This window comes from Branchiostoma belcheri, unplaced genomic scaffold (assembly GCF_001625305.1).
Source record: "Branchiostoma belcheri isolate BF01 breed outbred unplaced genomic scaffold, Haploidv18h27 scaffold15, whole genome shotgun sequence".
Lineage (NCBI taxonomy): Eukaryota > Metazoa > Chordata > Leptocardii > Amphioxiformes > Branchiostomatidae > Branchiostoma > Branchiostoma belcheri.
In genome coordinates this window covers 2966361-2981666 of record NW_017802935.1, presented here as the reverse complement: position 1 = coordinate 2981666, position 15306 = coordinate 2966361, and the positions used below count along the sequence as shown (strand labels likewise).

The window sequence follows — 15306 nt, the reverse complement described above, 5'->3', positions numbered from 1 at the left end:
GTTCGCCAAATGATGTTAATCTTTATGACTGACAAAGATGATTCTTCCTTATTATGCAAATAGCATCCTCATTTGCATGAATTACATCAGTTGATCATATTGTCCACCTAAAGACAGCCTTATCTTAACAAAGAAAGCCATTCTATCATTTCCTCATAAATTATGCAAATGAGGTCCTTATTTGAATAAGTTATGTTTAATGATGTTCAGCTTCACTTAACTTTTAAATACCCCAAGTATATGAAATTCCAGGCAGTAACCATTATGGAATTATAACATTTTCTCATTAATTATGCAAATTAAGCTATTAATTACATAATCAATATCTGCCTGTGTTTCTCTCGTTCTCAATTACATATGTCACAAGCTTGAATAGTCCTATAATGTAATGCCGCTGATTTATAGAATTTCCTCATTAATTATGCAAATTACATGCAGATTTGCATAATTGTCACATAATTATATCAAGCGTCACATAAGCTACCTACATACCAAAAATCATGAAGATCCGTCCACCGGTTCTTGAGTTATCCTCTTTTGAATATTTTCAAAGAAATGTGCCTGCAGTTCCTGAGCAAGCTGCTAGGGGGCCCAAACCTACGTCACTTCTTCCCGAGCACAAGGCCTACCTACCATCCAAATTTCGTGACCCTAGCACGTCCAGATCATGAGATATCAAAACCGGAAGTTCAGCTGCAGTACCATTAGAAGCCGCTAGGGGGCCCAAAATCTAATCATTTCGAGGTCTCATCAAGACCCACCCACCTACCAAATATGAAGTCAATCCATTTAAGCCTTCTCAAGTTATCGTGTTTACAGACACACACACACATACACGAACGCCTCTGAAAACATAACCTTCTTGGCGAAGGTAATAACACACATGAATACACACACACACACACACGAATACACACATATACACAAACATACATGTGCAGTCACACATACACACACACACAACACATACATACATACATACATACATACATGTACATGCACACAGCCAGCTGTATAAACAAGACTGGCAATGAAAACATACATTGCCATGGCGACGGTGGTTGCTGTTAGGGTTATTGTTTGCATGGCACTGCCATCATTTCATGATTTTGAGGAAGACTTGGTACTTGGACTTTGGACTTTGGTTAAGTATAGACACCCCTCCCCTGAGTGCATAGTGAACGAGCCCCGGGGTCACATAAAGTAGGACCATCTGGGGCAGACAGGTCTTCAGGGTTCCAGGTATGTGGGCATAGATGTGGGTCAGAGAAATGCCTATGGACATTCCGCATGCCTGTGGACATTCCGCATGCCTGTGGACATTCCGCATGCCTGTGGACATTCCGCATGCCTGTGGACAAAAATGCCTGTACAATTCCAAGAATTCTTATTATATCTATTTAGAAATAGTAGCAATGTCGCCTGTAGAGCAGAATTAGGTAGATTTCCTATAGATACACATATTTGTATATAGATAATGGTCCAAATGGGCACAACCTCACACTCCCTTCAAATGGATGCTCAGAGTCCTCTTACAGCAAAGCCTTCCAACAAATACCCGTAGACGAACTTTATTGCAACCTTGTTAAAGACATACCGGTATTAGATCACAATGGATACTCCTTTTTGTGGCATTCCGAATCAACATTGTGACCCTGAACATGTTGGGGAAATGCTGAGAAGGAGACTTACAGATATACACATGTCCGAAGTTCTTCAGTTTACAAGAGAGAAGTCAAACCCTTCGAATTCAGACATAGTTTTAGCCTCCGGGCATGAATTTGCAATGAACCTCACAATTATTATAAAAGGAGAGAAAGATATACAAGTACCTCTTCAAATGCAGCAGAGTTGAAGACTGTCGATGATACGTAGGGGAAAACGTTCTACACTAATTCAGAAAACTCAACAGCCTACTGCTTACTTCATGAACATCATGGGAGCCATATGAGCTAGATAATGCTGCATGGAAGTGGACAGGGATGTGAGTCAGCATGTGTCTGCTCAGTTGAGAATCTGTACAATTTCCACAATGTCCCAAGGGTTTCCTGGAATTTCACTATGTAGGAATGTGGGCATAGATGTGGGTCACAGACATGCCTGTGGACATTCCATTCCTGTACAATTCCTAGAATTCTTGTGGGCATGATTGTAGGTATGTGAGGAAAGCAGACTGGTTGTGGGGCTGGAAAGATCACTTTGGCTTGGTTTGAGACAGTCATCACAGGTAGGTACAGATTCGCGGCCTGAGTTCAGAGATTACAAGCCTGGTAACCAGTCTCAGCGGGTCAGCGTAGAAGTGTTTTCCGACCCCATCAGGGAAACACGGTGGTCTGTTTCACCACTACAAGGGCTGAGTTTTCAGTTTTGCGTGGTTGTCTAAATGGGGACCTTCCACGTGCTTCTTACGGCCTGGCAACCCTAAGGTAATACAACATCCAATGTATTTATGAATAAAAAGAGCCCTATAGAACACCTGTGTCGATCGTAAAGAAGTAAAAATCTCCCTGTGGTGTTGGAACTGTGGTAGATTTGTATGATTTTAATTTTAGGTGATACTTAGATCTGTTATAAATGACTATGAAATGTACAGGACCTAACGTTAACAATCTATCAAGTTGAATGCCAATATCTGATGTACACAAGATATGTTATATTAAACTACATATAGTGACATGTACCTCACCTATCGAAAATGTACACAACCAATTCTGTAAAAATGTTCTTCGTGTTTTTAGAAATAGTAGCAATGTCGCCTCTACAGCAGAATTAGGTAGATTTCCTTTAGATACAGATATTGGTATATATATATATATATATACTATAATATTTAGTAAACTTCTGGTTATGCTTGGTCTTTGGATGCTCTCCTCTTACAGCAAAGCCTTCCAACAAATACCCGTAGACAAACTTTATTGCAACCTTGTTAAAGACATACCGGTATTAGATCACAATGGATACTCCTTTTTGTGGCATTCCGAATCAACATTGTGACCCTGAACATGTTGGGGAAATGCTGAGAAGGAGACTTACAGATATACACATGTCTTCTTCAGTTTACAAGAGAGAAGTCAAACCCTTCGAATTCAGACATAGTTTTAGCCTCCGGGCATGAATTTGCAATGAACCTCACAATTATTATAAAAGGAGAGAAAGATATACAAGTACCTCTTCAAATGCAGCAGAGTTGAAGACTGTCGATGATACGTAGGGGAAAACGTTCTACACTAATTCAGAAAACACAACAGCCTACTGCTTACTTCATGAACATCATGGGAGCCATATGAGCTAGATAATGCTGCATGGAAGTGGACAGGGATGTGAATCAGCATCTGCTCAGTTGAGAATCTGTACAATTTCCACAATGTCCCAAGGGTTTCCTGGAATTTCACTATGTAGGAATGTGGGCATAGATGTGGGTCAGAGACATGCCTGTGGACATTCCATTCCTGTACAATTCCTAGAATTCTTGCAAACTGCACACAATACTGTACCATTAGAAGAAATGTGGGAAGAATGTAAAACTTCCACTTGAAAGGCATGTGGGTATGTGGGCAAGAATTTAAGACTAAGTAGGAATGTGTCCATAAAAGTGTGCCATCAACATGCCTGTAGACATGCCATGCCTGTGGAAAAAAAATGCCTGTGCAATTCCTAGAATTCTTGCAAACTACACACAATACTGTGCCATTAGGCTCCCCCCTGAGGCGTCGCCAAAAACAATAACAACAGGTGATAACAAAGTAAAAAGTACTGTAAGACATTTTAAGGCATCTGTGTTACCTGACCCAGAACAAATTGCAATAGTCTGTTTATGAACTGCCTTGTCTTTCAAACATTACTCATTCCATCTCAGCATCATCCTCAAAACATGTACAGTGTATGTAAAACCAGATAGCAGTTGTTGTAGTCTCAGAAATCACCAGGCCATTTTGATGTGTACACAAATGTCTCAAGATGTGTGGAAACTCACAAATTAGAAGAAAATTTAAGACTTGAGCACAATTTAATCATCAATGCACCACAAAGGACCATAGCCTTTAGCTAGTTAGCAAGCCTTTGCTTCATGTGAGCCATACATGTACATTGTACTATAAAATCCAACAGACTGTACAGTGTGTTCCCTTGGGCATCTGATACTAAACATGCCACAAAGGTTTTGAATAACATATGCAATGACAATCTACATTTAACAGCACTATGTGCCATCTATGCCAATACCAAACTGCATTTTGAAAGAACTCCAGATTAAGTTATCAATTTGTAGTTTTACTCTGCGCAAAGTGTACATGTAGATACATTTGTACGTGCATGGTATGTTTGGGAGTTTCCTTGATTGCAGTTTTCATGGGTCAGAGCTTAGGTCACGTTGTCTACTTGTCGGTAAGAGAATGAACAAGTCTGACTGGTCTATCATTCACAGATAGCAAAACAAACAAAACCCTTTACCAAATTAAAGGATTTAAGACAACTTAGAGTGTGCTAAGTGTAAAACAATGTGCAATGACACGTATGCACAGCTACAAAGTTAAGGCTTGAACGTGGCGTGCAGTTTTACAATGTAGATGACATTAAAATTGTGTCATTCTGTATCTGTATCTGTATCTGTATAGCCGGTATAACCGCCTTTCGGCGTAACACACCAGCTTGTTGCCCCCCTCCCACTAAGAAAAAGTGATAACCTACAGACTACACAAGCAACCAACTTGAACATTTATGGGTGGCCATATTTTTAAACTGGGGCTTCTGAAATGGACCTGTTTCAATCTGTTATGCTGAAATTACAGGTTATTAACTTTACCTCCTACCAATATAATTACTGGGTGTCATCTCAAATAGTAGACAATGAGGTCTTACAAAGGCGAGTTATAGCCACCAAACTACCAGCATGATGTTTATGAAGTGTTAAACTTACCAACCCTTGCAGCCTTCCAAAAGGTATATTTCTCACCTTTAGTATTGCCAATGACCAAAATTATGCTCCTCGACTACAGGTTATTTTGACACTCGTGAGCATATTTCTTCATGTCATAAGAACTTTCAAGAATAGGCAGTGGTAATGTAATTGTAAAGGCAATGGTAACAAAAAAGGTCCCCTACATCGAAATTCATCAGCAGTTCTCACAGTTAGAAGGTACATGTAAAGAAGTGTGGCTTAGCAGGCATTGAAATTATGTAGTGAACTATGAATGGAAAATTTGGAAGACCTTACAAGACAACTTACCTTGAGGAAGTTGGGGTCTATTCTTGTGGTCTGTCGTGCATCCTCCAAACCTTCTCGGAACTTCCCCAACATGATGTAACAGGCAGCTCGGTTGCTATAGTAACTCGCACATGTCGGGCACAGTTCTGCAAGAATAACAGATAGGGGATACTGCTTAACCAAAATCTACACATCCTTAGTTCACTTACATATACCTGGTCTATGTCTGTGGTTTATTGTGGAAAAACTCTCCTTTAGCTGCCCACCTGTGGGTGACCGCTATTCTTCACAAGAAGTACATAAAACCAATCACAATACATCTACATATAATTAATAAGTTATATTACATCTACTTATAGTGCTGTTTGTTTTTTATTTGTCTAGCTATAGTTTAAAGGTATTCCGATTGCATTCTGTAGCTTTTCAACTAGAAGAAGTAGCATTCATTCAGTTCACAATTCTAAAAATTGATCTTTGCAAAAATGTCTGCCATACCACAAGCCAAGCCTACTGTATTAAATCAGATAAGCACCTACAGATATCATCATTCACACTTAAGTTCAGTTAAACAAAAGAGACAAATCCAAGCCTCTCTGTTGAATTTTTAAACATGATAAACCTCAGTCCTCCATTTTGATGACCTTGGAAAGCACTAAGGCTTCTATAAAGGACAGTGGACAATGACCTTCCAATGTATAAATTCCCTTACATTATTCACTGACAATACTTACATCATTGCATAATATTTACTGTGACATAGACATCTTTTGAAAAAAAGAAAAAAAACTTCTCTGGACCTGTACTCTTAACTAGAGTAATTTGGTGACTCTAATCTAAAGCCCTCTAGCTATGGACCATTCAAACAATTTCTAAGAAGTCAGCTGACTAACTGTCCCAATATGTGGTTTGGTGACACCAGGTTTGGATCAATCACAAAGACAATGGGCTTTTATTCTCAAACTATCTCTTCAAGGACATTCCCATGTGAAATCTGAATAATATATGAGAGTAATGTTCTGATCTGACGATAGATAAAAGACCTGCTGTAGGATGCCTTACTTGTACATGTACATGTAATTACGGAATTACAGTTGTGGCTAATTCTATGTGTTATCAAGTCATAAATATGCCCAAACCCTTCCACAACCTTATAGATTGTCCAAGTGAAGACTATAACCTTGGTTTCAGACAAGGAACATTCATGGACGGAGTGAATCTTTAACTGATTTTTCTTAAAATTTTTCTATTTGCCTATGCATCTATCTCAAAATAAAATATATTTCACTACTTGGTTAACGTTTGTGCATCTTCCCAAAAAAATATTGCAATGCCTCCGTAAAAAAATCTAGTACATGTACCTATAGTATATGCTTAAATGCAAAATCAGCAAGCAACCTTATCAGAAACACTTCAAATGGCAACATGTATATCATGGAAGTGCTCTACAACTAAAAGGTAACTGTTACATGGAACATATTGTTCCTTAGTACACGGGGGTCATGATAATCATAAATGAGTACATGGATATGATAAAGGCTTGAATAATCCAATACTGAAAAAGATTACATATTATGGGAATGACTTCACAAATTACAAATTTCAGACACTGTCTTTTATAACCCAAATGTATTAAGATTTTCCCAAATCCTCAGAGCTTATGGCAATGCACGGCAATGTCATCTGACGGTCATAGCAGTCATCTTATTACACAACTATATCTCAGCCATTTATGATATCCCAGGTAGCAATAACATTAATAAGGAATGATGCAAAGCTACAAAATGTAACCATATTTACAACTCATGCTGTTATTGTGTGTATTTCGAAGGATATGTGGACAAAAAATGTGATCATATTCTTCAAGTTAATGCATTCCATTGCTGTGCAATAAGAAACTAATGGGAGATATTTCTACCTTTTATTACATAACAAGATTACATACCAAATGGGCTCTATATATGGTAGTCTGTGGCTTAAGACACACACACACAAACTCTACCAAAAACATAGCCTTCTTGGTGAAGGTAATAATTAGGTGAGTCTACCATCAAATTAAGTGTAGGTATGATGTTGCACCACAATATCTATGTTGCCCATCCCAATGTAAAGATTGCCCCCTTCTTTTCCTGATCACACGGATGTACAGACAATACCCCGAGGGCATACATGATTCATATGTTAAGACTGTAACCTATCCCATATAACACAGCAACAGTACAGGTCACGTAACAATATAGCCGCTTCCTCAGAATAATATTTCTGTCCAAAATCAAACAAAATAGTACTTTCCAATGTTAGAATTCCCAAAGATTATTTCGATATTCATGTGTATGGATAATTTTTGTGAATCCTGCAAGGAAAGGATGCATGGGAGTACATGTATTACAATGAAAACTAATTGAGTTGTAGGAGTTATTACTCATTCTGAGTGGGAGGGAAATGCCATCACGATTTCCACAGGTAAACTGCAAGGTCAAGATACTGGGGGATGGGGGTGCAAGAATATACAGGGTTATAGCTTAATTATAGTATTGCAACTTGAATAAAGTCTGCTACATATTTTTGGGGTTACCAAACCGAAAGACTACCTAGCATAATCTTATATCTGTAAAAACTAACAGGTATGTATCAGATTTTTAACAGAACCCCCTCCCCTGAAAATGTATGTTCTGAAATCATGTCTATCCAAATATCATATATTAATGTATATAAAATGTTAAAATATCTGCCTCACCTATAGCCTTACTCAATGGCTCCACTGCCTTCTCAAACTGCCTGTGTTTTAGGTAGGTGTGAGCTAGCTGGACGAAAACATCTGTCCGCTTTAAGTCTGCGTAGGACAGTCCGTTGTTCATTCCAACAACATTCACCTGTCCATCGGATTCCTCTGGGAAATCAAAGTCTGGTTCTTGATCCTGATTGTTGATGTATTTTCCATTTTGTGTTTGGTTTTGTTGTTTTCTTGGACTGAAGGTATTGTCTCCAGCATTTTGTGTTTGGTTTTGTTGTTTTCTTGGACTGAAGGTATTGTCTCCAGCATTTTGTGTTTGGTTTTGTTGTTTTCTAGGACTGAAAGTATTGTCTCTGTCATCCCTAGCTTCTTGTACATTAGGATTAAAGCCACTTGGTCTTCCACTGTCACTTCCAACATCCTGGTTTTCATACAGGCTTTGCAAGAACTCAGTAGCTGAGGGTCCCCAGCCTTGCCTGCTATCTGCTTTAAATGTGCGACGAAAGTTACTGCTTCTAGTCCCACTACTGCCTCTATCATCAAGATCCTCTTTCAAGGTTTCACGAAAGACGTTGGTTCTAGTCCCAGTGTTACTGTACCCATCATCCAGATCTTCTTTCAGGTTTTGCCGAAAGAAACTGGTTCTAGTCCCAGTTCTGCTTGTATCTTCTCTATCTCCTTGCCTGAAGTTTTGCCCAAACATACCCGTTCTAGCTCCAGCACTGCTTGCCCTAAAAGTACTGTTCTGACTTGCTGCAAACCCGTATCTAGGCCTGATATCGTCCCCATCATCAAGGTCTTCTTGTAACGTCTGGCGAAAAGTCTGAGTCCCGCTGCTGGTAGCAGCTCGTGGGGACTCTCTTGGTGAGTCATGAAATGGAGGAGTCTGAAAACCACCCCTTGCTGCAGCTTGTGGGGACTCCCTCGGAGAGGACTGAAACAGAGGGGTTCTAATCCCGCTTCTTGTAGCAGCACGTGGGGACTGCCTTGGAGATCCTTGAAATGGAGGGGTTCGAATCCCACCACTTGCCGCAGCTTGCGGAGATTCCCTCGGCGATGTTTGAAACAGAGGGGTTCTAATCCCGCTTCTTGTAGCAGCTCGTGGGGACTGCCTGGGAGATGGTTGAAACGGAGGAGTGCTTCTTGCTGCAGCTCTTGGTGACACCCTCGGAGATGTTTGAAACAGAGGAGTAGTGTCAGGACTGTAGACATTCCTTGCCCTACTGTTCTCAGGCATGTTGGTCTCCTCAGCAATCTTTTGTCTTTCAGCTTGTAAATATGTTCTAATCTTACTACCTTTACTCGGCGAATCCTGGACACTTGATTCAGGTGTGGACTTTCCTGCAGATGTATCACTTTTAGTGGCTGGTTTGGGAGATGCTCTAAGCTGTTCCTCCTTGCTTTGTTCCTCCCGTGCTCTCAGCCTTTCTTCTGTTGAGGTGAATATAAAGGGCCGACTGCTGCCACTGCTTAGGGTACTGGAAGTACTACTGATACTGCTGTTCCTGCTAACACCAGAAGTGCTGTCTGAAACGTTGTCTGGGGACGTGTTGTCGTGCTGGTCGCCAGAAGGTGTGTCTGAAGTGTCCATTTCTTCAGCCTGGCTTTTAGATTCCGACGAGAGCCTTCTGGGTCTGTACAGGTGTGATCCTATCCACCTAGTACGTCCCCCTGCTGACCTGTTACCTAGTTTACCTGGATAAGTGGGGCTATTGTTGGTACTACTGCTTGGCTCCTCGTGGTCTGTACTTCCCACTTCGTCTGCCTTTGTTGTGTGATCCTCTCCTTGATGGTTGTTGAGCTTCTTCTCCTCTGCTTTTAGTCTCAGCTCGGTGAATTTTTCTCGTAGGCTTGGTCTCCGTTTTGCTGTTGGTGCGTCCTTTGTTGTGCCCGTATCTGCATCAGATACCTGCCCTGGGGTGTCTGTTGTAGCGTGGTCCCTGTCCTGGTTGTTGTGTCCTGCGCGTGCTGTGTCTCGTGATGTTTGTGTGGAGAAACCGTTGTGAGAAGGGTTGTGGGTCAGTCCCGTGGACGTACCCGTGTGGGAGGTGTCGGGAGAGCCAACCTTGCCCCCGGGTCCCGGGTCACGTCTCTCCGCTTTCCTGTCGCTTCTGGACGAATCTCCCGCCTGGTCGCCGCCGTTAAAGGCAGGAAGAGAGTTCCCATCCTCACCGGAACTATGTCCATCCCGGACGTCGATTACCGGCATGATGTATATCCCTTCCTTTACGACCTCGAGACAACTCAAAACAAGCGTCTGGACGCACCCTTTGCCCCTGCACAGAACTATGCCCAATTCCCCACGGGCTATGAAGCCCCACAGCTGCACAGACCGGCTTTCCAATTGGCCGAACTAATGCGGAGCTGCTATGCAGATTACAAAGGACTAAGGCGGAGTCAATAACGCGGTAATTGCCGAGAACACGTGGACAGAGAGCTAGGGATCAGCACAAAATGTTGATGTCAACATTCAGTCGCTATATATATTTATATATATATATATATATACAAAACATACTCTGTCATAAAATACCAATAATCTGGCAAAAAATACAAGCCATTTTCTACGACCATTTTCCTGTCTAGACAGAAGTATAATTTACCACAATTGGACAATAATAGTTGCCATGTATAGCATACTAAACCATCCAATAGTAATTTATACTGAAGCAAAGGTCTAGTGTCTAGTCACGTGGAAAATATACCTAAGGCTTCAAACCTATGGTGCATCACACCCCTCATCTCATGCCTGTTTGCACTGCATTTAATAAACTTTGAAGAAATAGTCAACAACAAATTCCTAAACTTCTAGCTCATCTTTCAGACTCAGACAAATACATGACTGTAGATAATGGTACTACAAATGTAAGTTTAATTGTAACACAGCCTGACCAGGGCACTATACCACATAATGCCATGCATACCATTCAGTACTACTTCTTTACAAGTTAATAACTGTGGGATCCAAGGCTGGAACACATACACTATGGACTGTTCGATGATTGACATGGGAAAACTATTTATCAGTAGGACTGATCTTTCAACTGCTAAACCACCAGAGGGTACTTGTGACACATGTATGCTGTATGAAGGATATCATGATGATATATGTATTACAAGGATTACATGTCAACTTACTGTGCAAAGCCCTTGCCTACCATGCTAAAAATTATCCATTGATGTTGACAGATATAGCATTGTAGCCTCCAAATCAGGCATACATGGTGCTATGGTTGGAAACCAAATCTTGCTATTTTTGCCTTCAGAGCCTGGTAGAGGCTAACGACTTTTGAATACAGGCCCTATTCAACAAACTGAATTATTAGAATATTTTATGAAAGGAAATATCAAAGTTGTCGGCCATGTTAACTTCTGTTGTGACTTCTCCTTTTGAGTATATTATATTTTTGCATGTATGAGCATGAGTGTTACAAGCACAGGTGCACATATACTATCCACATAGTTACATATTTCAGTGCAACAATAGGAAACAAATAATTCATACCAAGCCTGCATAAATGCTCTGAACACCACAATTATCAGTGAAAATAGAGCCACACTACTACCGGTAGTACATTGAATGCAATGCAATGAATCAGCAATAAAATTTGGTGTTAACATAACTTTGGAACTGAACGAAACAGAACTATCCAATGAAAGGCTTCAAACTCACCCAGTGCTTGGTTGTACAGGGCCAAAGCTGTTTCATATTTCTGAATCCGTAGCCAACGGTTGGCCTGCACTGTCAATCTTTCCGCTATCTTCTTCTTTCTGTCTTCAGACAGATCGTCTCCTTCTGGCTGTACGTCTTCACTATTTTCTCCCTTGCGCCTTGCCTCAGCCTCCTTGTAAGCTTGTCTAAGAATCTGCGTGGCTAACGCCTTCTTACCATGCAAGACTTCTTTTTTTACAGGCAGGTCGATCGCATATAGAAGCTTTGAATGCAGCATGATGTTTCCAAACTCAAGAAGAAAACAATCTTTTCAAAACCTGCTTGTTGGCAAATTGTTAAGCAATGGCCACATGGGATTAGATGCTCCTAATCTACCAAGTCCTATAATGAGGTCTCAGAGGAGATGGTTCAGGTACTGCTAGTTGTCTTTCTGTCACGTACCCGCCACCTCACCTGTAACTTCACCTGTCTTAAGACACACCTGTAAATAACTTTAGAGCTTCCTTCCCTGAATTTAAACATCAAACAACTGTACTTACAAGGTGTGATAGAACAAATGTGATAAATCCAACACTCAAAGCTTTTACGATACAGGGTACAAAATTTTCATTTAGGAAACGCACCTGTTACAAAGGTACAGACCTTACAGCTTATAAAACATAATCTTTACAAGCACCCTACATGCAAATACAGTTAAAATATTGGCAGATAAATTTGAATCTGCCAATGATTATAATGTTTTCGGCAAGCCTACGACTGCGACCAGCTACTGTAAAATGTAGATAGCCGTTACATTGTATGTACAAGACTTACAAGTGGCCTAGGCAGAAAGCTGTGGGAAGATATGCTCTGCTGGCCAGACCTCCTAACCTTTAGCAGTCTAGAATACATCTAGATGTTATCCTAGACTTGCATGCATAGATAACAGGTGTTGCTACTGACGGTACTGTATAAACAGGATATACAAGAATGCTTTTACTGACTCAGAACAATCTTATGAATGAAGCTGTGACAGTTTAAGCTACCAAATGTAAACATGTAGTCAGACTTTATCAAATCTATATCACATAAAGAAGGTATTGGTTATAACTAATACAGCTTATAGATGCAAGTGGTACTACTTTGCATTTATTCAGGACATATCTCAACTTATAGGTTCACATAACAGTAGGGTTTAAGTAAAATACATGTAACAGGAATGTGGTGTTAAAATGGTTAATCAGTGTAGATCAAGAAATTTGAGTGGCAAATGTCTGAAAATAACTGGACTACATTGAGGTTTCCTTTGTTTATATACAAGATCCCTGTGTAGTATCTTGTTTTAAGTAAACAACTACGACTAAGTACCCTCTGTAAAAACTTCTTTCATTTACGATTTCCACAAAACCCAAACTCTTTGACAAATAACTTTTCTTTTCGAATCTCCCAAAAAACATTTTCTGCATAGTCTCTCACATAGTCCCTCTACAGATTTTAGTACCTACAAGGCAAATTTTTAGGATGTAAGGATTATCTTTTTAACCCAGTTGTTGCACCAAGGTGGATTACCAACACATCCTGTCCCAGGAAGGATTACGTGTTAGAACTGTTTACTCCTTCTTTAAGAGGTAACTGAGCCCTAAGGAATTATGATAAGGATCTTCAGAGAAGACAAAGATTGAAAAGTGTCCTAAAGGTAAAAAATAGATTAACATGCAATTTATCTTTGTCTACAGTTTATGTTATAGTAGTTTCCATGCTGTTGCATATGAAATTTAGCACACAGTCTTACATGCACTTCCTTTCTCTTCATGGTTTGTTTCAACGGTCATATTCAGTAGTAGGAACACTGATATGTTGTTTCCTTGTAATTACGTACATTTTTGTACTATACATTGTGCTAGTTTTCAGACCTCCAAGGAAATGTTTTTTTTCCTGAAAAGATACTTGATATCTACTAAGAAAAGCACATTGTAGATTTTACAGTTTGTGATATAAAACAGCATGCTTATGTCAACACTTTTCATTCCTGCAAAGACCTCAATTTTCTTTTGAATTATGATCCACATATGAACTATTTGTTTCCTGTAGGCATCTGTCCTGGACTCTATTGTAAAGCCCTCTTTCACAATAGTAAGTAAGTAACAATGAACAGCGTAATCTTTACATTTTTGTCCCAAATCCCCTGTAATTACTCTTCTTAAGTAACAACCCTAAGAATAAAACCGAGTGCAGCCTTTCAACTCGTTAAAATGTATGCAGGGCTTGAAATCAGCAGCAAATGAAAACCCACAAATACCTACATGTATATCTAAACACGGTACATGGACCAGTGCAGGTTATGTGCAGGCAGAAATACCTGCACAGCTCCAATTTTACCTGCACTAACCTGCATATGCAGGTGGTATTTCAAGCCCTGGTATGGACTCAATCTATTGTACAGATATTGGCATATGGTTTTGTGGAATGTGTGGAATGCCTGTGCCCTTCATTATGACACACCTTAGACAGGTAGGTGTGAAGGTCATTATGTATGTGTCTGTCGGGTCACCTGGGGGACAGATCAGTAATGATCATGGGGGAGGGAAGCTGATGTATCACAATGCTGGGAAAATTCATTTGTTATGCCAATGGATGGTACAAATGTTTTTACTTGTGGTTTTATATTTGTTGTCAAATTTTAGACACCATCATCATCTATCTTTCCTCATTACCTTTTACCCCTCACCCCCCAAAAATTGGTTAAAATGGAACAACCTCCGATAGGTCAACGAACCATCATTAAGTGGTTGGGGCTGATCCATTTATCTTCTGGTAGGGACTGATAAGATATTTTGGGCTGTTTCATTGAAGTTTTAGGTGGTTAGAATAGACATTTTCTCATATGGTCACAAATTATATAATGACAATCAGATTGCAAAGTATCATCATCATTCATATTTGCTTGTACTAGCTTCAAAATAAATATGCATATCACCTAATCAAATATCTTGCAACCAATTTGCATGCCTGCAGTACCACTTACCTTTGGTAGGAGGCACTCCAACACAACAATTTAGAATTTCCCAACATACATACCTAACTAAGCCAACAATTAGATTGTGCCTAACTCATGCAACAATGGGGTAAAAAGGACATGCGTGACTGGGGGGTTGTCCAGCTATACAGCACCATAATTACCTAATCATATTAATCTGAGGGAAGAATGCTAATAAAAATATTGTGCTATCACAAAGGATCATTCTCAAAAAGGGACACTTGAAAGTTTACATTAACTGAGGGTATGGTATAGTAGTCGCTATCTTATACATGTATAGACATGACTCATTCTTCGTCACTGTATTTCTGAGCCAAGAAAAAGTCAGCTAGAAAATCATATCATAACAAAGTCAATATGCATTACTACTAGATAAACCAGTTACCTTGACTCACACTGCAAAAAGAATGCCTCAAAACCTTAACAAAAATAAACTCAATCCACTGCCTTATAATGATAAATATGCTTTTCCTATAGTGATGTGAATGACAATGTGTCAAATATTATAGGGTGCCTCATGGCACAATACATAAATGGGAAATATAATATAGACATAGTAGTGCAATCATTGCAAAATTGTACAGTCAAGTATAGCTTTTATATATGGTGATGGTCAAGTACATGTACAGCCTTTATATACATTCCACCAAAATTGCTCTATAATAATTCAGACAAAAAAAGGG

General features: G+C 39.7%; 1 protein-coding gene across 5 annotated transcripts in view; it reads right to left on the bottom strand.

The window, feature by feature from the left end:
* The window catches only part of LOC109465305 (dnaJ homolog subfamily C member 7-like), a 46626-nt gene that overhangs the window by 26856 nt on the left and 4464 nt on the right, over positions 1–15306 (bottom strand). The window contains exons 1-3 of one of the 5 annotated variants that reach the window (XM_019762502.1): positions 8244–10192; positions 7938–8192; positions 5225–5349 (exon numbers count right to left, since the gene is read on the bottom strand). The exons of 2 other annotated variants lie outside the window; for them this stretch is intronic. In XM_019762502.1, coding sequence (XP_019618061.1) covers positions 5225–5349; positions 7938–8192; positions 8244–10143 — 2280 coding nt within the window. In that variant the 5' untranslated portion in view covers positions 10144–10192. Of the gene's footprint in view, positions 1–5224; positions 5350–7937; positions 8193–8243; positions 10193–11607; positions 11922–15306 lie in introns of those variants that run through there. 2 more of the 5 variants (XM_019762501.1, XM_019762503.1) reach the window with 2 other exon arrangements.